Source organism: Rutilus rutilus (assembly GCF_951802725.1).
Source record: "Rutilus rutilus genome assembly, chromosome: 23".
In the NCBI taxonomy this organism is placed as follows: Eukaryota; Metazoa; Chordata; class Actinopteri; order Cypriniformes; family Leuciscidae; genus Rutilus; species Rutilus rutilus.
In genome coordinates, this window is record NC_140233.1 from 8162078 (window position 1) to 8185133 (window position 23056).

The window sequence follows — 23056 nt, forward strand, 5'->3', positions numbered from 1 at the left end:
TAAAAAAAGAAAAAGAAAATAAAAAACGACATTTATTTGGATATAGATAATATATATATGTATAATATATACGTATAGATTGGCAACTTTGTGCACCAGTCCAAGGTGCAATAGGAAATCTGTTTAAATGTTTTGGTGATGTAAGTGTGTTTAGGGTGAGGCTGAGAACTATTTGGGGTTGTCCACGCTGCTTAGAGGGGCTGGCAAAGCCTGTTGAGAAGGTTCTGAGGTTTTGCCGTTGTTGGTGTTCACGCTATGACTTCCATCTTCCTGCAGCTCCACTTCCATCTTCCCAGCATCCTCTGCACAACTACTGTCAATGGGAGGGATGTTCTCGGAGTCGACTGAATCTGCGGCATCGACGGTACCCTCCTCTTCTTCCGGGTTCAAGCCGGTACAATCACAGTCTGTTCCTCCATTAGTCTTTACGTCCCTGACCTGAGGCAATTCTGCAGCCTCCACTGTTTTCGCCGTATCCATCATATCATCACCGACTGTGGTTTTGGGCACTTCCGGAACACAAATTCCCGATTCACCTGACGCAGCTTCAGGTGTGACTGCGGCCGCTGGCTCTGCCATTTCACCCACCTCTGGTTCTGCCTTCACTTCAGGGACTGCTACGGCGACTGGTACTTGCACGCTAGGCTCGGTGGGACTCTCCTGCACACACACTTGCGTAGCATCCTTTGAGTCTTTGATGCTCCCTGACTCTGTGCAGTCCTGTTTGGAATCCAGTAGGATGTCTGTCTCCATGGGCTGAGTCAAGTTAAAGCTCTGGATTAGGCGGACCAGATGTTTCACCTTCTCCAGAGAGGACTGCATCTCCTTCTGACGGGCCAGTATGCTGTTCTTAGTCTCCATGCATTTCTGTTAAAGAACAGGAATTCGGCATTACATATGGCACACAGCATATTATAAAATTACATTAAAGGAATAGTTTACCCAAAAATGAAAATTCTGCCATCATTTACTCACCCTCAAGATGTTTCAAACCTGTATGAATTTCTTCCTTCTGCTGAACATAAAAGAAGATATTTCGAAGAATGTCGGTAACCAAACAGTTGATGGGCCACATTACTTCCATTGTATTTTTTTTCTATACTATGGAAGTCAATGTGGCCCATCAACTGTTTGGTTACCAACATTATTCAAAATATATTTTGTGTTCAGCAGAAGGAAGAAACTTATACAGGTTTGGAACAACTTGAGGGTGAGAATTAAAATTTTTGGGTAAACTAGCCCTTTAACATTAGGAATACAACTAACAATCATTAAATAAAACTGCAAAAGAACTACAGTGTAGTGTGTGACAAGCCAGAAAATAAAGCTGAATGTTTGCCTTAAAATCGTTTTTCAGAGGCAAACATCCCTTCAAAGAGACGTAGTACAGCAGTATAATTAATCTTGAATCTGGAAAAACTGAAAGAGGAAAATAATTAAATAACTCACTGTTATAGAATTGCTGAGCTGTTTCACTCTCTGTTCTAGTTGCTCTCGTTCCAGCTTTAGTTCGGCACTCCATTTCATTAACTTCTGCTTCTCTTCTTCCTTTGCTGTTGGACAGGGACAAAACAGCCATAAATTGAATGGCCTCCAACATAGATTTATACATGACAGTCACTTTTATCCAAAATTGTTAGAAATATATTAGATGCTACCACTTACAGATTTCTACACTCGAAAATCTAAATATCAATACCTTCTTTGTAAGCAATGTAGGAATGGACAATTGCCAGGGTTCCTGGCCATGGAATGGCCTCTTCTTTCTTCAGAATCTGCAAAAGAAATTCTCTCAATAACAGACCAGTGCTATGCACACTTGACCTTTGGAAAGCCATGAGAGAAACTGAGATCAATTGTATATGGCAACAGTGATGAACAACAGAACTTCAATGGGAGTGCTGGATGCTGTCTTACACTTACATGATGGGTGGAAAAAAAAGGCACAATCAATACCGAACCATGTGAAGAGCTTACAAAGGACGAAACAGCCTTAACGCCTGAAGAAACTCAATTTGTGTAAGGGGGGGGGGAAATGTACACTTTATTTTGGCTGGGAAAGGGGAGTTTGACCTCTCAGTCGATCTCCCATTTCTAATTATATAACATTGTATGTGCTTTAAAGGACCGAATTCCAGTTAAAAGAAGACATCACTGACTAGCCTGGGAGAGACCAAGGGCTCATTGTGCTGCTATTATTTACCTGGTCTTGACATTTAGGACAGATCCACATGCCTTTGGGAATGTTTTTGAGGGGTGGGTCCAAGCAGTCGAGGTGGTAGACGCGCGAACATGTGTCACACATGAGCAACTGTCCACTGCGTCTGCACACAGTGCAGAAATCCTCATGGATGTCTCCCTGTCGGGAAGAACGGCAGGCGTCAGTACCACCGCCCCCCTTCTGGTCTGGACCAATCAGATGATAGCGGGAAGGGTGGGGAGGAGAGAAACTGACTGCTGTTTGGATTTATTTGTCTAGTGGCTCACTGGTGACTGGATCGTTTACTTAGTCAGGGCACTAAATATTTAGCTAGTGTTTTATTACTAGTATTATTATTGGGACCTATGTTAATCACTATTAAAATGTATCATATTTATCAGTATTGGGTATTTTGGCTTTTAAAAATTGTATACTATAATTAATTACTTCAGGCCTGATATTTGTGTGGAAAGTAGAGAAAGACTGTTCACTTTGTAAGACTGCTGGCTCCATTTCAACAAATACAACAAATAAACACATGAATGACAGTGCTGGTAGGTCAGTCTTTCTCTTTCCAGGGTGGATGCTGGACTCTAACAAACAGGAGTTACCTTGCTCCGGTACACATTGAGGTGTACAGGATGAATGCAGTGGAGGGTTTGGGGGGCGGGGGTAGGGGCAGCTTGTGAAGTAGAGAACTCTACTAGAACAATAATAAAACTGGGGGCTGTCAACAACATGGTCGCCCAGACTTGGCAGGTGGCTACTTACATCCCCGGAGCTGGGGCTGGGCTGGGGGACAGAATGAGGGTGGACAGAGAGGGGAAAGCCCCCCGTGTCAGGCCGCTCAGGGGCTGGGGAGGCGGGAAGGCTGCTGGTGGGGGAGAGCAGGGGGTTGCAGCCCAGCTCCGGCACCGCCGTGCTGCTGGTGATGGTGGTGCTGTATTTGGGAGGGCGACCTGAGTGAAATGAGACAGACAAGAAAAGAAAAACAAACAAAAAAACAAAACCAAAAGGAACAGAAAAATGGAGGAGGAAAAAGGGAAAAGAAAGAAAAAAAAAACACAAAGATGAAATAAAATAATGGCATTTTCTAGTTGCAACATACCTTAGAGAGGGGATCCTCATTGGCTAGCATGGAAACAGGAAAAGGAGGAAGAGAGCGAAGGAGAAATGGAAGGGATGGTCACAAAAAGCAGTTAGTGCAACAGACGACCACAGCAGCATGCAGGGAATTTGTAAAGCAATGAGCGAAAGAAAGAGTAAAAGGAGGGAAAGAGTAAAAAGAGAGAGTGTGAAAGAGTAAGCCTAAGCCACAAACAGATAGACATCTAATCTCAAATCTCAATTTATTTCTCTGCAGATGTTGCCTACAGGAACAAGTAACAAGTTTTTCACAAACTCAATAAGATGTCGTAAATCAGGATAGGATCAACAACATTGTCTCTGGATTCACCACAGAAGAATATCTGCCCCCCTTTGAAATTTTTATTGAATATTAGAAGTTTTCTTGTCTATACTTATTATTGGAAACAGACATGTTTATAAAGTACTTAAGGTAGTATCATAGGTCAAGCCTTTGAGGTGAGGTCTTGCAAGACCAAGCCCAAGTTGGTCCAAGGTGAAAGTTCAAGTCAATGTTCTAGTATTTGGTGTGAAGACCAAGTCAAGTCTTTCAAGGCCAAATCCAGCTACATCAATCATGTTGAAACACCGCTCTGAAATTCAAGAGCAAATAAAAGGGTATTTTCAAAGAAGAAAAGTGTGCAAAGAGCACACAAGAGACTCAAATCTAAAGTAGAGCAAGACTGGGAGGACATTTTTCTCCCTGTACTGACTCTACTGACACTGTACAAATCATGTCTCTGATTTTGTAGTCTTAAATCAAACGTTAACAAGTCCAAGACAAACCAAAAGTCTCCATCTCTGGAAACTACACAAAACTGAGGGAGCAGTTCCTTAACCACCAACTTTATCCTATAAAACATCATAAATGTCATCTTAGGTCAACTGGACAGATGTAGGACTGCAGAGAAAGATCAAGCTCTAGCAAAGACAACAAAGCAGAATTGCAGAAGAAAGCAGATAGGTATCTATTAGGTGTCTGTTAGGCGGTACATATAAGCAGCAGGGCTACAATACATCAACTTAAGCAACTAAGACAGGCAAGTACAGACCTCTCTTCCTGGTGCCTTGATGCAGTGGAGTGTTCAAGTAAGTGACAGCACTCTTTTTCCTCTGAGACATTCGAGAGAAGTCAGAATATATTAGAAGAGGTGGAAGTACATTCTAAGTTCTCAAAATCAGACCAGATGGAGGAGCGAACTACAGAACATTTTTTGTACCTCGGGTTCAAACACTGCTCCACTATACACTGGGTTGGCTGTTGTTCTCCTCTTGCGTTCCTGTCTTCTGCTCTGAATCTCTGGAGAGAAAGGACATTCCATGCACATCTGGTTACAAAACATCCTGTCCTGGTAATTTTAATTTAGTGGAAACCCACAGCATATCATTGATACCAATGGGACTTACCTTCAAGATGGTCATGTGTGACCAACCCAAGAGACACCATAAAGGCAAGTTTCTGAAGGAAGAAAATATATACTTTTTTATTTCGGCTTGAGACAGAATGGTTTTGTTAACTGTGAAGGTGCACAGTACCTGTGGGCTTTCCTCTCGTTTGACCTTAGCTGGAGGAGGAGGAAGAGGAGGAGAGGATGAGGGTGGTGTTTTTGTGACCACCCGTTCTGGTCCTCCCTGTGGTTTCACAGTCTGATGTAGAGAACAAGACACAAGGAATGCACTCCATTCAGTTGAATGTTTGATTCTTAGAGCAAGAACAATAGATAAAACATTATCCTGGATAACTTTGCATGTCTGGAGCAAACAAGCAGGATAATTAAAAATGTGATCTTACCTTCAAGTCTGAGTTAAGGTTGCTGATCTGAAGTGCCTGGGCTGGACTGATGACAATGCCTGTGACATGCGTGGTGCCGCCCGTGACTGTGGCCGTGGTCTTGTCAATGGTGGCGCATTGCTGTCCGTTCACAATGCGCACCTGGTGGATGGGCCCAGTGGAGGCAGGCAGCGATGACGTCAGCTTTGTAGTGAGCATCAGGGGCCGCTGGATTAGAGGAGCCGCCACCATTGGAGGAGGAGCGGGAGCGATGGGCACATTGATGGGCATGGGGGGTTTTGGTCGAACCTATGTAATGGAGAAAAGGGTGCTGGGTTATTAAGCAGATACAGTCTTGTCAAACCAATCGATTATGACAGCCACTCCGTTGCCATGCCCTTAATATGCATGCTGTTTTGGGTTAAGAGACCAAGTAATGCCAACACTGAGCTCTCGTTCACTCACAGTGACTAGCTTTAAAGTGGATGAAAATGTCCCATTATGTGCAGAGCTAAATTTAGAAACACCAAAACAATCCCTTAAAGTAGAGGTGGGCAACTCTAGCCCTCGAAGTACACTTTCCTGCACAGTTTATCTCCAACCCTGATCAAACTCGCCTGCCTGTAACTTTCTAATAATCCTGAAGACATTGATTAGCTTCTTTCAGGTATGTTTGATTAGGGTTGGATCTGAACTCTGCAAGACAGTGGACTTTGAGGGCCCCTGAAGGGATTGTTCACCCCCCAAATTCTGCCATTAGTAGGGGCTTTCGCACCGGTAGTTATAGGAACCTGTAGTTATAGGAACTAGAGAACTAAATGTTTCCCTAGGGCCATTTTCCTGGTTGCATTCACACCGCCAGTAGGAACTCTGAAGTTATATAAGCCGCACTTGTTGTGACATTTATTTCGACGGCACTGAGAACGCCAGAGCCTGAGCACACAGCGCTCACATTCTCTGTTTTCATTAGTTTACGATCTGTTTAACAGTCCTGTCTAATAGGTTATCAGACAGAACTGGTATACAAAGAAAGTAAACAGTAAATTAAAAAGTATTAGCGTTTGCCGTGTGGTTGATGCCCAAAGTCGCTAACTGAGCAGAAACACAATGTTTTGATTGGTCCCCTCAAAGTCACATTGGATTTGTTCCTTAGCAAAATGGTTGAAAGGTCCATCTATCACTGTTTTCCATGTCCGTGTAGTAAATGTATAGGCTATAATCTGTGTACACACAGCTTTTTAAAAAAATGGTGGGTGCTGCCTGGTGTTTCGCGTGCATTCGGCCAATCAACATACACCTACGTCATTGGTAGTTCCTATTGTGCGGGGTTAGACTCTGAAGTAGTTGGTAATTTAGTTCCCTCAAAAGGGACAAACAAACTAAAATTGTTCCCAGTTCCTGCGGTGTGAACACGGCAAAAAGCGTGTACTTCCGCCATTAGTTCTAGGAACTATGAAAAGTTTCCTCTGGTGCGAAAGCCCCATTTACTCACCCTCATGTCAATCTAAACCTGTATATTGACTTTCTTCTGTGGGACACAAAGGAAGACATTTGAAACATTGCATCACTGACTTTTTTTTTCTTCTTCAAAATATCCTCTTTTGTGTCCCACAGAAGAAAGTAGGGCACACAGGTTTGGAACAACTTGTGGGTAAATAAATGATGGGTTCAAGTGGATTCATCTGTGCTCACTTCAGCATTATGTAGCTTTTTGAGGTATAAGGTTATATACGGTCACTCTTTAAGGGGGTGGGGTTAGTGATAGGGTCAGCCAAAGCAATATTAAAAGAACAAAAGCAGAAAAACTGAAGCAACAACATTTTTATAAAGGAACAAACAGCAAAACACTGTCTCACTCTTAAACATTGTCTACACCAGATGTGATCAGCAACTTGCATACAGCAAGTACATTTTCATACATTACCTACAGATATCTGTTGAAAAGTTATTCAACTAAATGTTAATACAAATGTTGTTGAAGATGCTGTGTAGCTTGGACACTTTCAGTGTAGTAAGAACCAAGCTGTAGCTGCACTTCTGGGTCACGTCCAGTGTAGACACGATGCTAAGGAAGCTTACACACTTGAGAAAGCTCTGGCGGAGTGTTTAACAAACAGGAATGCATGTAGAGCGTGTGGAAATAAGCAGGTCAGCAGTAATACAGTAGACTTAATTGAATTTTCATTGGTTAACAGATGCTTAGGTCAGAGTGCAGTGAACAGATGCTTAGGTCAGAGTGCAGCTATATGATTTCTTTAGGTCGCATGAGAGTGTCACTTTTTCGAACCTTTTTTTTCTTATATTTTGCAACACAAAACCCCATTGAAATCAACAGATTTGTAGCAATCTATGACAGCATAAACTCTAGTGTGTAAGCATCCTAAAGCAAAGAAAAAAAAAAAAACTTGAGCAGACAGTATCACAGCAACAGCCAGTGCTAGGAAGGAGAAGGTGAGAGTCAGTTTTATTGTGAGGAAAAAAGCAGAATTTGAGTCTCTAGGTGTGGAACAGTAATTCTTTAGAAGTTTGGGTGACAGTGTTCGAGCGATTTCAGTTCCCATCTTAAAAACACTGTTTCAAGATGAGAAGTTTACTTTAATTGGATTGTCTCCGTAAACAAAGGCTTTACAGACACAGAGCCTTTACTAGATTGTGTGTCCCTCTGGTGGCGTCAATGTGGAACTGCATATACATAAGGGGAGGGGGCAGGTCTAACAGAGACGCACCTGTGGCTGAAAGGTGGGTCGAGGCGTCAATCTAGGAGGAGGGACAAACTGGGGAACTTTGATAGGCTGGGCAGAGGTGGTGGTGGCCTGCACCTGTGACAAAACCAGCCGTTCATTGGGCACTCAGCAATTGAAATGAGAGAAATTCATAACATTGTCTGCTTTTAGAGGAAATTAGCCTCTTTCTGGTTGCAGTCACCATACACCCCTGCCAAGCACATCATTGTCAGAAAGGCAGTCATTTTCAAATATTCATACTAACTGGAGACATACACATATTGTTCAAAACACATCAGAGCAAATTGGGTCCGACTAGTACTAAGTCTACAGCAAACTATGCAAAAACAGATTTTCAATTTAAAATGGTTATAATTAAGTTATATGGAAACACTATGTGAAGAGGAAGAAACCTTAGCAGCGATTCACACTCACGACAATAACATTCTTGGACACAATCCGTGTGCCGGCGTCTATGTCCTGATTGGGTAGCTTGCTGGCCACCTGAAGGTTGATTGGTGTGCTCTGGGAGTCGGAATTGGCGCCGGGTCTCGGGGGGTTGCTGATGGCAGTGACCATGGCGACTGTGGGGCGTTGTGTTGCCATGGAAGCAGGCATGGTGGAGGTGGCAGCTTTCAGCACGAGAGGTAGAGTCTTTGCAGTTATGACCGGCGTCATGGTGAGAGTCTTCTAGTTGAGGAGGTGGGGGGTAGGTTTTGATTGAGGGAAGCAATGAATGAGGTCGAGGAGACACAAAAGATGGCATTAAAGTCAGCATGAAATAAAAAAGTATGCTATAGACATTCTTAGACTTATTATCAGGGCATAGGGAACATTTTTTGTCTTTGCCTTTAATCAAAATGTAACAACTTTTGGTAGCAACAACTTTTGGTTTATTTTAGTGTACTTGTTACATGTAGTTAATATAGTAGTAATTACTATAAATTGTGCATAATTACATGCAACGAACCTTAAACCAAACCCTAATCCTAACATTATAATAAGTACAAGGGGTTGAACGACCTCAGATTTTTATAAGTCGACTGTTATGTGATTAAAGTCGAGTCAGTGATGACATCATTAATAAAAACAGAAGAAATGGGAATGCTATGCAACACGGCACAATTTGCAACTAGAGGCTAAAGTTTGTGATGTTTGGTTTGAGAAGCCTGAACCTTGAGCCGAGACTCAAACTTGGGTTGCCTTGTGCAGAGCTGCGGCATTTCAAAGAACGCTGCCCACAAGGCTATTGCTCCTACATAACAGCTAATTTTTATCAATTATTTTGTCTATGGGTCGTTATATTTCTTACAGTTTTCTGCTAGTTCTAAATCAGATATAGATAAAGTAGCACAGTAACTGCGGCGAGGGCGGCGCGGCGCGTCTTGGAGCGGCGAGAGCAGTTGAAATCAAGTCAACTTTATGGTAATAAGCTATGACGCGGTTCGGCGGCAACCAGCGGCAACCAATCGGAATGTAGAAGTCCTCCGCCTGAGAGAAAAAAATAAAATAAAAAAAATCACGCATTCTAATCTACGTCAGAGCGTGCCCGAATCTTTCTACGGCGTCGGTGGCAGGGCGGCAAGAGCGAATTTTGCCGCTCTCGCCGGCGGCGGTGTGAACGTACAGTAAGATTACATTTTGAAAGCATTTGTGAAAGAGCGATTGAGTGTGTGAATTGTCTGTGCAGCGTTTCTCTACTAATAGTGAATCTGCACTTTCTTATCCTGTGGCCTCCTCTTAAGGACATAATTAGTATTACAGCCAATGTAATCTATTTTTGTTAGATTAAATGTATAATTACATTGTAACACGCACACCTTCAAATAAAGCGTAACCCAACTTTTCAATAGTCCCACTTTTTTTTTTTCATGTTAAATATTCACTTGGAAGCATCCTATAAAAAGTGCCACCCCAATAATTATTTCTGTTGAATATTCTGTTTCACCAAGTACTCCACATTACAGAAATGAAACGGTTTGTAAATGCCATTTCATGTGGATTTTAAAGATATTAAAAGTTCAATGGTTTAAAAATACTTTGTTAAAAAGCAGTCACAGTAGTTGGTCTTCTAACCTCAGCACAGAAAAAAAACTATACAAAAGAAGTTTGAGGTCATTCATTATTTATTAACTATATAAAATCAATACCATTCTTATAAGCTTCTAAGGTCACTCTGCCCTTTTTTTTTTTTATACAAACTCAAAGCTTATTTCAGGGACAACGGTAAGTGAGTCTGCAATTACAGAGTGCACCTTTAGAACAGAGTAGCACAGATGACTCAGGACAATCGTTTTTCAATAAACCTTTTGGGTAAACTAGCTAATCGGCTAATTTTGTGCTGCGCTAGAGGAACCGAATTCACGTCTCATCGGTACTGGGTAAATATACCACTGCAAACTACCTTTGAGTGTAGAGTCGTTCTACACGTGTGTCTAGAAACTGATTGGTGTTTGGAGTGTAAAGCGGTACCTGTGGCGCCCCCTGGTTGTGTGGAGGCCCTGTGGGCGGCTGTGAAGGGGAACAGGCGGGCGTCAGCAGCACGGTTTTACCATCTGCGGTTGCTGGGAACGTCTGTGGCTTCAGTTCGGGCTCCTGTTTGACCAGCAACTCCTTCCGCAACTGCTCCACCACTTTTTTCTGAGAGAGAGAAATTACTGGGAAATTATACAGCCATTCGCATTCACATTTCGATTGCGTGTTAGAGGAAATGGTGATTACAGAGAACAACCAGAACATGTCAAATTGTTCTGAAACACACATACACACTTTTTTCTTGGAAATAAAAATGAAAAGACCACCCCCCCCTCATCTTTTCAATGTTCTGTTTATATCCAGCCGCAATAGTTTCTAATAATAGATCATTAGTCACCAAATTCCCTGGTTTTCTTTGTTCTGGGTGTGAAGCTAAGCTGTGCCTTTAAAGACCCTTCAGGTGCGAGACCATCTTAACAACACTGGAAATGCTTTTATAAAGGCCCACTGAGCCCTATACACACACACAGGGAAAAACGTGATTGAAATTCATCTCACACACTCTGCTGCCTCAGAGTCCTCTGGAGCCAAAGCGCACCTCTGAGAGTGGAAACACACACACATACACACACATTCCTCAACAAAGCCCCTGCGCTAAGCACAACATCAAATGAAAGTCTCTTCCTCAAAATGAATTTTGACAAAACTATTTTTCTCTTTAAGCGGACGATCAATCACATAGTCGCAGCCTTAGACTCACAAGCAGAAAGTTTACATATGTAACAGACTGCCGTGCCAGCTGTGGGCCTCACATCGAGCCTAAAATCACTTAAATAAAAATTCATGATGCGGAAAGAGTTTAGAATTCATATGAATGGAACTGAGATTTAAAGGCAGACAAACTGTATTCACAGCCGACAGAATTGAAAAAGAGTCTGAGGAAGCGTCAACCTTTCGACCTGACACAATGCATGCACACCGGCACACGGCGCACCTTATGGATCAATTAGATGAATCTTACGAAAACCTGTGCAGGTCAACAGGAATTTCCCCCCAAAATAAAAATAAAGCTTACATTTAGGACTACTAGGATTTGTTGTACTGTGACATTTTCATGACAATTACATCACATTTCTCCTCCAAAAAGAATCTCATCATTGAAATTCATTAGTATATTTCACCAGTAAAAAAAAAAAAAGCCCTATTCTAATATAATGTAAACTTTTTAATCAGCAAATACTAAATACATTATGTATAAATATTTAGATTGAAATACAATCTGGGTTAAAGTCTGAGACTGAACAATATCTGAATATGTGTGTGTGTGTGTGTGTGACTTTAAAGTTGCAGTGTGTAAAATTGACAGCTAGCGGTTGAAATGGGTACTGCAGTCCAAATTCAAAATATTGGAGAGAGCCGTTTCGAGCGCAATTGACAAAGGAACGCGATGAGTAATTTTATGAGCTGATTTATGCCTCTGTTCATAGACCTTTTTAGATGGATGCAGAGGCTTTTTAGGTTGGGTAGAATCTGCGATCTCTGATCTAGTTTGTTTGCTGGCTTTCATGGCTCATGGCTACAATACTCAGCGTTTTTCACCAACTGGCAACCTGGAGTAGTAATGATATACTATTGGGTAAATTATCAGTGGGCGGGATCACAGAGACCAAAACAAAAAAAGTTTTTTTTACCAGTGCACTTGCACATTTTCTCTAAATATCTGCAAAGATATGGTATTTTAATGCTTTCGCACAGTAAAAAAAAATAAAAAAAAATAAATAATAATAATAATAATACTACATACAACACCTTTAATATAATATAATGGTAATTTAATATACATTTTAAGGATGAAATGTGAACCAGACAGGTTCTTGACAGGTTTCGTGAGAGAACTGAATTAGCATTCACTGAACTGTTTCATCATCTCATTCTATAATCCTCATCTGGCTTGACTAAAGCTATACAATATTTGCCCTCCACATTTGAGTACAGAGTAAAAAAAAAAAAAAAAATTCAAATCATGTGTACTTATACTGATCTATTCTTTCGCTCTATCTTTCGAAGGATAACCGCTCAAAGCTAAGCCAATGATCTGCGAATCAGTAAACTGGGACGATTCTTTGATGCAACTAACTGGACAATTTCAAGAGTAGGAAGAGAAAGAAAGAGAGAGAGACAGAGATAGAGAGACAGACAGAGAGAGACAGACACACAGAGAGAGAGAGAGAGAGAGAGAGACAGACAGAGAGAGAGAGAGAGAAACATTGCCCCAAAACTACTGTGCTGACTTGTGCAGACTTTAAGAAGTGACTGAATAAGTGAAATCTCAAACTCTCTGACAATTTTGGAGTGTTTTCACCAGCAGGAGACGAGACAAGCCCCAACACACACACACACACACACACACACACACACACACACACACACACACACACACACACACAGCAGGCTGCATGCTTTAGCTCTTCTGCCACGGTTCTTAAACACGCAGACGCAGGCCTCTCCTGCTGGCTGCTCTTTTCATCTCTACCGCAAAAAGATAATTCAATATGTTTTATCATTATAAACTAAAATTCCCACAAGGTCTACCTGACACTTCAGGAAATCAACTTTCAAGTAAACAAATCAAAATTCACTGGACACGCAGATCTGCTGAATCACACTGGTGTTCTTCTGATGTTGCTTGAAAAGTAAAAGTAACCCGGGCTATTATCGCCAGTGCTGGATAGATTACTTCGAAATTGTAGCCTATTACTGAATACAAATTACATGATAAAAATTTTACTCAGTTGTAAATCGGACAACATTTTAATTACTTTTAGATTACTTTTTACCTAACTTAAACAACAAAGTTCCGTCAGGGTTTCCCATACTAGGGTTTGGGTAGAATTGATAAAAAGCTAATTATTTAAATCTTACAATCTATCAAATTAAAACATTACCTGACAAAAAGATGAAATATTTCATTTGTTTATGCTGTGTAACCTCACAATTTTCCATAGAATTACAGTCGCCTGACTAGTGGCCGGACTGTGTGTGCAATTCCACAAAACTGAAGACTTCCTGAACATATATGAGCAATACGCTTTTTTTATACAATATAAATAATAATATAATATAATATAATAAATAAAGTTTTACTAATATAAAACTATTAAAAACATTTTGTTAATTGAATTCACAATATATATACATATATGAAAAACAACACTAAAATTGCCTTGGCAACTAAGTGTAGAAGCACAAAAATAACGCTGGAAATAAATATACACTAAAACTGAACTAAAATAGAAATAAATAGTTTTAAAAAATATGCAAAAAACAGCTTATTGAAAATCTTAATAAAAACTATAATAATATATAAATAATACTAAAATAACACTGGCTTCAACATGCACAAAACAGACAAGTCACTGCTTGACATCAGGACAATATGCCTTCAGAAACAATCATATTTAACTAAAAACTTACATTTCTCATCAATCCCTTTAGGAACAACAGCAGGATAAAATGCAAACATATACAGACCCTTTCCAAAAAATTTGAATATCATGGAAAAGTTTATTTATTTCCATAATTCCATTCAAAATGTTAAACTTCCATAGATTATAGATTCAGGGCCCACAACTTAAACGATTTCAAGTATTTAGTTGTTTATTTGTACATAATTTGGGCTTCCAGCTCATAAAACCCACGAAAACAGGATTTCAAAAAATTCGAATATTACATGAAATCACACAGTAATTACACAGTGATACCATGGTCATTGAACCAGGTTTTGGTTCTTTTGGCAGTGTGGGCAGGTGCAAATCCTGCTGGAAAATGAAGGAAGCATCTCCATAAAGCTTGTCTGCTGAAGGAAGCATGAAGTGCTCTGAAAATGTCCTGGTAGACGGCTGCGTTGAGTGGACAGCACAGTGGACCAACACCAGCCGATGACCAACACAGACTGTGGAAACTTCACACTGGACTTCAAGCATCTTGGATTGTGTGCCTCTCCATTCTTCCTCCAGACTCTGGGACCTTGCTTTCCAAATGAGATGCAAAATTTGCTCTCATCAGAAAAGAGGACTTTGGTCCACTGTGCTTTATTAAATCCAGAGTCAACGCAGCCGTCTACCAGGACATTTTCAGAGCGCTTCATGCTTCCTTCATTTTCCAGCAGGATTTGCACCTGCCCACACTGCCAAAATAACCAAAACCTGGTTCAATGAGCATGGTATCACTGTCTAATTACTGTGTGATTTCATGTAATATTCAAATTTTTTGAAATCCTGTTTTCGTGGGTTTTATGAGCTGGAAGCCCAAATTATGTACAAATAAACAACTAAATACTTGAAATCGTTTAAGTTGTGGGCCCTGAATCTATAATCTATGGAAGTTTAACGTTTTGAATGGAATTATGGAAATAAATAAACTTTTCCATGATATTCTAATTTTTTGGAAAGGGTCTGTACATACATTTACACATTATAAATTAAGTGCATATCCTTTGGACTGCATTAGTCCATGTGTTCAAGTAAATGTAAAAGAGATAAAGCCTAGTCACCCATTGTCTTTTTTTACATTTACAACCAAAAATCACAATCACTCAAACTTTGCTCATTGACACATAGACAATAAAGCATTTGAATCATGTTTCACTGTTCAAAAACATTTTCCTTTTTTTCCAGCACTTGCAGCAGTGAATGACGTCACAACAACTGTGAAAGTTCTTACCTGTTTCTCACTCAGAGCCGTGATTTTCGCTTGGAGCTCGTGAAGTTGTTTCTTCAGATCTGCGTTCTATTAAAAACACCAAAGATAAGAGTAAGAATCACTTATTTTGAACAACAATGACATATTCAATAATAATAATAATAATAATAATAATAATAATTAAGAATTGCTGAACCTTTGTTTCATAAAACCCTTAAACAACACCAAGCTGTCTTATTAAAATGCAAAATATAAATGCTCAGCTGTCAATCATGTTAAAGTTCTCAAACAAACCGCAGGATTATTTCTGAAAAGCAACATCATAAACGAATATTTACCTGTGGATCCTGCTTCATTTGGGCGACAAGTTTCTATGGCAACAGAAGAGAAGACAAGAATTTGCAGTCAAAACTTATGCCAACAGTTTTGGAGGGAGTTGCAGACATGGTGTGGCATCTACAGGTCACATGGGGAACTACAGCCTCACATTCAAACAAAAGCAGAGCAGCAGGCAGCCTGCCAACGGTCTTCCAGTTAACAACGGTTAGTGGAGACGCCGTTTAATGTGTTCATTTCAAACAAACATTTTCCATTTGCAATGAACAAATGGAATTTATATGAAAATTGTGAACTCCAGTTAGTTGGAGTGAAATCAATCTTTGACTGACAGCTTTTAGATTCAGTCATCATTTAGAAGTTCTGTCTTCTGCTGCTGAACACAAAAGAAGATATTTTGAAGAATGTTGGTAACTAAACAGTTTCTGGTCCCCATTAACTTCCATAGTATTCTTCCTTTATGTAATGATAAACAGAAGAAATAACTTCATGGAGGTTTATGAGTAAATGGCGTGAACTATGCATTTAAAAAGGTGAAAAAGATAGGGGAGAGTGGGGTAAGCGGTGCCAAGTTGTTAAATCTGTCCCATAGTTATATTCAGGAAGTCTGCTATCAACTGAAACTAGAATACATTGAAATAGCCTCTTAAAAATATTAAATTCACATTTTCATAAAGCAGTTGTAAAATGCAGTGAAACAAATTCAGAAGTAAAGCTTAAGGCCTAAAGACCACTTTTATTATTTAATAACAAGTTAATATATCATTTATTAACTCATGATTAATCATTAGAATGATTTTTCTTTAGTTTTTAGCTTGATTTTATACATTGGCGACATAATATATGTTAAAAAAATCGTAATGTTTCTCATGTACATTTCACAACCACAAGCACATCATAAATCATGGGCTCTTTCGAAATAAATGGACAAATCATGACGCATCTCGTCCCAATTTAATATAAAAAACCCAAGAGTGATTTTATGTTTCTTCAAAGTTTTCTCAGTCCACCAGTAGGCAACAGTGAGTCATGCGAGACCACAAAACAACCCGTTCAGCTGCCCCGGATGAGGCAACAAATCCCTCTTCCACCTGCCTGTCAAATATTCCAAGCGATATGAAGACGAAACCAGACGGCGGTATGTAAAAGAACACCTGCTTAAGATGATTCGTTACAACTGAAGTAATGGCTAACGCTTTATCAGCCCAGTGTGACCCTGATTCTCCTCCTCTTTCTTTCTCTCCGTCCCTCCCTCCCAGTCTTTTTTCTTTCTCTTACCCCACTCAGACAGCTCGACTAATTTTCTGCCTGCTGGGACACGCCGTCTCTGACTGCGAGGGACGAGGAGAGAAACATATCTTCATTTAACTCTAATGCTCAAGTGCAACGGTGGACCCGAAGACCTGTTCTCCCGGAAAAGCATCTGCTTTCTGTCCTTACAGCAACGGAGGAGCTTTCCGGCATTGGCTTGCGACTTTAACTCTTGTAATGAGAGTATAGTGAAACTTCAGAATTGTTTTCCCCACACGGTTTAACTGATTAGAAGCCCATTTGCGAGATCTCCTACCTGATGGACTTGTATTTCCACTTTCAGGGCCTCCTGTAATGTTTGCAATTCCATCATTGATCCAGTTCGCCAGAAAGAGAGTCCCAGGAAACTTTCAGCCTGTCTAGAGAAATCACACAAAGACATTTCAGAGACTTATTGGATTTTTTTTCTTTCTTTGATGTTATATATTTAACCTTTATTTTGCGAGATGCTCTGAGGTTGACTTAATCCACCAACAGCACCACAAGGGGGAACACAAGTCGGTATCTAATGCGATTTGAGGGGAAAACGCACTTCTCTAAACCGAGGCATGATTCATGATGTCTCAGGTGGTGGGTAAACAGACACGCTTTATTCGGGTCGTATTCCCAGAGCGATTCCGCAACACCACCGCACTGCAAGAACCTCTTGTTTAAGTTCAAAAAGTATCTTGAGCAAATGGGACTAAAAGAAGGAAAAACCTCAATAGATGTTCTTGTTGGAAAGCAGTTTTCTGGGTTGGCGGAGGATTCAAAACTCGTGACGATCGAGAAGATGGGCAGGACTGTTTTGCCCGTCGGATAAAACGGAACAACCTCGACGCAAAGACTTTAGAGTAACAGTGGGTGGATCGGAGGCAGTGTTACAGACATTCATTCACTCTCATTGATTTTGGTGTGCGGCCCTGTGCCAAGAGGACAATTATAACAGAGGCTATTAGAGGACTTACCAGCTGGCACTGAGACTGGTGTTCACGCGCTCTCTCCAACTCCCTGCACAAGATGAAACACACACACACACACACACACACAAACAGAGCCTATTAGATTGGGGAGAGACACTCCAATTCCCTCTCTCTCTCTTATACAGTCTGTGAAAAAAGGGGCAACATTGCAAGCGCAGCATTCAGCAGGCTTCTAATTGCTCATCCCGTCTATGAACCCCACGACAAAAAGTCCTGCATCCCTGTGCATCTCCCGGCATCTTCGCGGATCTAAAAATATCTTCCTCAAAACTCAAGCATTGGATTTGTTCTTTGCGTAGTCCTGACACATGGAATTCGGTGATATTAAAAGGCTAGTTCCCCCCAAAATGAAAAGTCGGTCATTAATTACTCTGATTTATCTTCGGAACACAAATGAAGATCTTTTAAATGAAATCTGAGAGCTTTCGTTTCGGTCCCTCCATTGACAGCTACGCGACTACCACTTTGATGCTTCATGAAGTTCAGAAAGAGATCGTAAAACTAATCAATATTATTGACCGGTTTAGTCCAAATTTTCTTAAGAGACTCGATCGCTTTATATGACGAACAGATTGAATTTAGGCTTTTATTTACAAATGAACATTCATCAACACACACATCAGTTGTGGTAAACAGAAGCTCAAGCATGTTTGCTTGACGTGTGAGAACCAATGAGGTTCATTCTCGTGTTACGCATCACGTTTGAGCTTCCAAAAGAACCAATGAGGTTTGGTCTCACGCGTCAAGCAGGTTCGGTTGAGCTTCTGTTTATGTTCGCTGATCAATTTTTATATATGAATAAAAGCCTAAATTCAATCTGTTCATCATATAGCGATCGAGTTTCTACGACTAAACCGCTCAAGTCATATGGATTAGTCTTTGAAGCGTCAAAGTGGTAGTTGCGTAGCTGTCAATAAAGGGACAGAAAGCTCTCCGATTTCATCAAAAGGATCTTCATTTGTGTTCTGAAGATTGATGACAACTAACCCTTTTAGCAAAGCCTATACTCGCCAGCGATGACATCTGTCATGACCTAACGGAAGTCAGGTGTCTCAGGACCTTCAGCCTACAATGCACAGGAAACGACAGCATCTCAAATCAACAAGTCTGTGAGTCACCATGCAAGTCTTTGATCAAATAAAGTCTATAATAACACACAAGTAAATATTACAATCACTTCATCTTTAAAAAGGGAACCATGTCAACTTGGGTGCTCACAAAAGTTGATATTAAGTACCTTTTTCCAGGAAGCTTTCATTCTAAAATGTATTTTAAAAGCACACAGTCCATATATTTATAATATGATAAATAAAAAGCCTGACCCAGCACCAATATTCTTGAAAACGAATACTAACAAGCAGAAAGATACAAGCTGAGGTGGATCAGCGGTTATCATCTCTGCTGCCAACTACCAGGAAACAACACTATATGAAAGAAACCCAACAAACCCAAAATAAAAGGCCTGTTAACGATAACTAAAGATAACTATAACAATAACTATTTTAGCGTACACACCAACGCACGATATCGTTCTGTTTATTCTAAGAATGCGCAGCAGTTTTGTCGTCTGCTGGTCTCTTTTGTGTGCTATCATTCTGTGGATTCTGATTGGCTGTCAGTGATTTTATTGTTTTTCAGCAAAAAAAAAAAAAAAAGTGATTCCAATGATAACGTTTCTCTAAGTTATATTGTGGACCAATATGCTATTCGTTTGTATTTAGAACTATATCTTTATCGTGCTTTGTGTGAACAGACCTTAAGTCTCTGTAATAATAAAGTCACCTTATTATTATTCAATAGTAAACATTTGTTATAGTAATAAGACTAGGTATAATAATACTGATAACAACAACAGTAATAATATAATAGTAGGCTAGATATCACCATTCAACTCATGAAAATTTGGTTAGTTAGAGGTAAATCCTTCTGAACTAGACCGGAAAATTTTATCTTGTCAATGATGCAATATGGATTTACGTTGAATCATAATACTGACTGGCTTTTAGTAAGCACCAGCTAACGTCTTAAAAAGGGTGACTATAAACCCTGCATATTAAAAATAAAATGAGCAGACAAAATTTGCATCAGTAATGAAAAATTTATATATATTTGAGTTTGCAATTCAAACTAGGTTCTGATTTGCGATATGACAGCTATACAGTACAGTAACAGTAAGGTTTTTCTTGTCTCTGTAAAGTTTTCAGTGACCTGTTGAAATGTTCTTTGTAAAACTATACAACCAACCAAGGTCAAATCTAAACTCCTAAATCTAGAAGAATAAAACTTTTGGTTGTGCTTTGGCAAATATATAACCAATACTACATGTTTCAAAAAGTAAAACACAGCAATCTGAATTACATAAAAGTGAGAATAAGTCAGAACAACATATTCTTGTAATACATTTTAATAAATATTAGTACTTTGTTTTCCACGAATACCTATACATGTAACAAATGGCAATCTTGTTTTAATTGACCTACAGACAACTGATTCATTTGAGTGCTGAAATTAAACTTTACTTAAACAAACTGATAGAAGATGGCTAAAAATAGGCACAATAAGGGTAATGTGAATTATTGTCCTTTCTAAATAGTATCCAGTTTTGGATAAGGTAACACAATATCACAACTACACCTGACAAGACACAAGCTATAGGACTAAAATACTTCCAGTGTCATGTTACATAAGCCAGCAACGTTTTGTTTTGCATAATTGCTTGATATTCAAGAATAGCATGAACAATAAAACTCCTGTGCAAATTTGTGAGTATTAAACGCATTAACGTACATACATCGCTACATGGAATCATAGAGGCCTAAAAGATGTGATTACCACAGTATGAAAACGTTCAAAGTGAAACTATATGGATAAGGAAAGCAAAACCTAAAGAAACAGCTGAACATGTCAGGTGAGGGTGGAAACAGTGTAAAGTTTTACAAACATGTCAAATATCAACAATCAGTTCAAAACATAAGCATGACGAAAGCCAAACATGAGCAGAAAAGCGAAGTAGATAAAAACAGTTAAACAATAACAAAAAGGTAAACACGTTACTAGAGTTTTACAAACATCACCGACCCGTTGTAAACTAGTAAACTGACACTAAACCTGTGCTAAAAAGTATTTAAAGTTATCACAAAATTATCCAACAAAGACTGAATACGAAATATTCATACATGACAGATATCCTAAGTAAGCTTTAATATGCCACCTGCAAAACTACAATAATGTGCAACACAGTCTGACAGGCAGTTAAGGTACAGTTTGATCCAAAATGATCCCGATCTATACATAAAACCCGGCTTTAGTTCAGTCCATCTGATCAGGGTTGTGCAAATGACAGGAAAAGTTGAGCAGCACTTTGATTAGGCCACTATTATAAACCTCAGGGAAACACGGAAGATGATACACAGTGTTTACCCACAGCATACTTCAACAAATATTCATACAGGAGGTGGTCATGCATGTTTCATCCACTACAATAAGCGTTTTGCGTTTATTTTCCTCTCTCTAAAAGAATCTGGCTGTAGTTGGCGCAAGCTAAAACACACCAGCTCCAATAACTCAACCTCCACCATCCAACCCAAAAAAAAAAAAAAAAAAAAGCAACATAAAAGAAAATCACTTTCTAAACAAGCAAAAAACCCGCAGCGTTATAAAAAGCGTCACTTTATCACTCACCCACGAAAAGTCCAGCTACTAAAAGCGGTGAAAACTACCAAAATAGGAGTACATTTTTTTTACAAACCTGCTGCTGGATATAAGGAGCTTTCATATTGTGCTACGGCTAACTCTGCTAAAGCTAACAGGCCAACAGCACAAATTACAGTTAGATGGACTCGACTGAGCCGCAACCACTAATTCAAGCCATGCATGAGGCAAAAGATCTTCATTCTTCCCCCTTTCATCCCCACGCTGCCATCGGATACATTGTTTCCACTGAGCTGGAAACAACCGTTGCGGCAACAATGTATCCAGCGAAGTTTAAAATGTTACAAAATAACAAAACGCGCGGAACGTTCGGTTCACGCGCTGCACTTAGAAATACACCACTCAACTCCTAGAAATAAGCGGCAATTTTGCTCCAAAATCATCGGGATCCCGACTTCTCTACCTACCCGATCGAGACGGGGTTTGGATTTGGAAAAGCGACGAAGAGTCTACGAACGATTAAAGTCCAAAAACGAGGCGCATAAAAGTTGCAATAATAAAAAAAAGATCCCAAGGTGCACTTACCCTCCTCTACTCACTTGAGCAGTAGTGCCTCTCTCTCTCCCCACAAATTATTTAAATAAATATTTACAAACAATCCGAGCTCTCAGTCCGATCCGATCGCTCACATAGCTGTCGCGGTCATCTGGGCTGAATTTAGCTAGGTTAACGACCTTATTTTTTGTTTGTTTAATTTTAATTTGTGTGTGTAAAAAAGAGAGAAACTGAGATACAAAACAAGAACTCTTCTTCAATCTCATTCACCACAGCCGCAGCACCCGAATATCCATCCGCGCAGGAAGAGGGAGACGAAGGGGGCAGGAAAAGTAGCCGTCAAAAAGCACAAATACTTTAAACATCTATTCAAACGATTCAGAGACATCGCGATTACTGTAAAAGTGCGCGTGCTTGGTGTAAAAGTGGCCGTGAAGTTTCCTCGAAACGTGTTTGTGAAGAGGACTACTTTTTGTGACGGTGCGGCGAATTTATTTCACTTTGCCTAAGGAACAGCGGTAGTGCGTCTCCCATTGCCTAGGGAAAAACCCGGATGTAAACTCGGCGAAACTCATCTGGAGAAGAGAAGTGGCAGTCAACTCACTCGAACTCGTGCATATGCTCTCAAAGACAACACAATAAGTGTTTTATTAGTGGAATGTTTATACGTGCATATTACCATAAAGAAATACAGAGAGAAATGTTGAATTCATTTTACAAAGTATAGGCTAACTGTTTAAATGATGTCAACAAAATGGCCAATTTAAAAAGTGCTAGACTGTAACAAAAACAAATGGGGAAAGATGCTGCTTTACTTGTCAACAAACATCATAGGCTATTTAATAACAACAGTTTTACATGCTCTAACAGACTTTCTGCTTTTACGTTTATACACAGCACAATGCCTACAGTAGCTATTGTTGAAAGTCATAAAATAATGGGGGGAAAAACTGAGTTGGAGCTAGAGAATTTCATTTTATGTAAATGCACACACACACACACACATATATATTTATATAACATGCCAGATAAATTTCTTTGCATATGTGTTAATGATGTGACACACTTTTTGTGATATTATTTACACTTTGTGTAAAAACTCTGTCTGCCAAATCAGTCACTGCAACCTATTTATCAATGACAAATTATACAAAACAATATTGTTTGAAGGAATTTATAAATTGGATATATCTTTTTTTATTATTATTATTATTATTTTTATGTATAGGACTACCCCAAATATAGC

The 23056-nt window shown here is 39.7% G+C and overlaps 1 protein-coding gene across 7 annotated transcripts; it reads right to left on the reverse strand.

Annotated features, from left to right (window-relative positions):
* phf21ab (PHD finger protein 21Ab) lies at positions 1–22092 on the reverse strand. Of its 7 annotated transcripts, none has more exons than XM_084396953.1 (18): positions 21841–22092; positions 17590–17632; positions 16899–17001; positions 15334–15366; positions 15017–15082; positions 10292–10459; positions 8255–8506; positions 7823–7915; positions 5118–5405; positions 4862–4972; positions 4733–4784; positions 4546–4625; positions 4378–4438; positions 2972–3159; positions 2204–2359; positions 1700–1775; positions 1450–1553; positions 1–867 (listed from the first exon to the last, which is right to left on the reverse strand). In XM_084396953.1, the coding sequence occupies exons 3-18, from the start codon at positions 16953–16955 to the stop codon at positions 169–171; spliced, it is 2484 nt and encodes an 827-aa protein (XP_084253079.1). In that variant the 5' UTR covers positions 16956–17001; positions 17590–17632; positions 21841–22092; the 3' UTR covers positions 1–168. The 7 variants fall into 7 exon arrangements, with proteins under 7 accessions (XP_084253079.1, XP_084253076.1, XP_084253077.1 ...); XM_084396950.1 differs by having other exon boundaries at positions 8255–8509; XM_084396951.1 differs by lacking the exon at positions 21841–22092 and adding an exon at positions 21723–21767 and having other exon boundaries at positions 8255–8509.
* Positions 22093–23056: the final 964 nt, after the last annotated feature.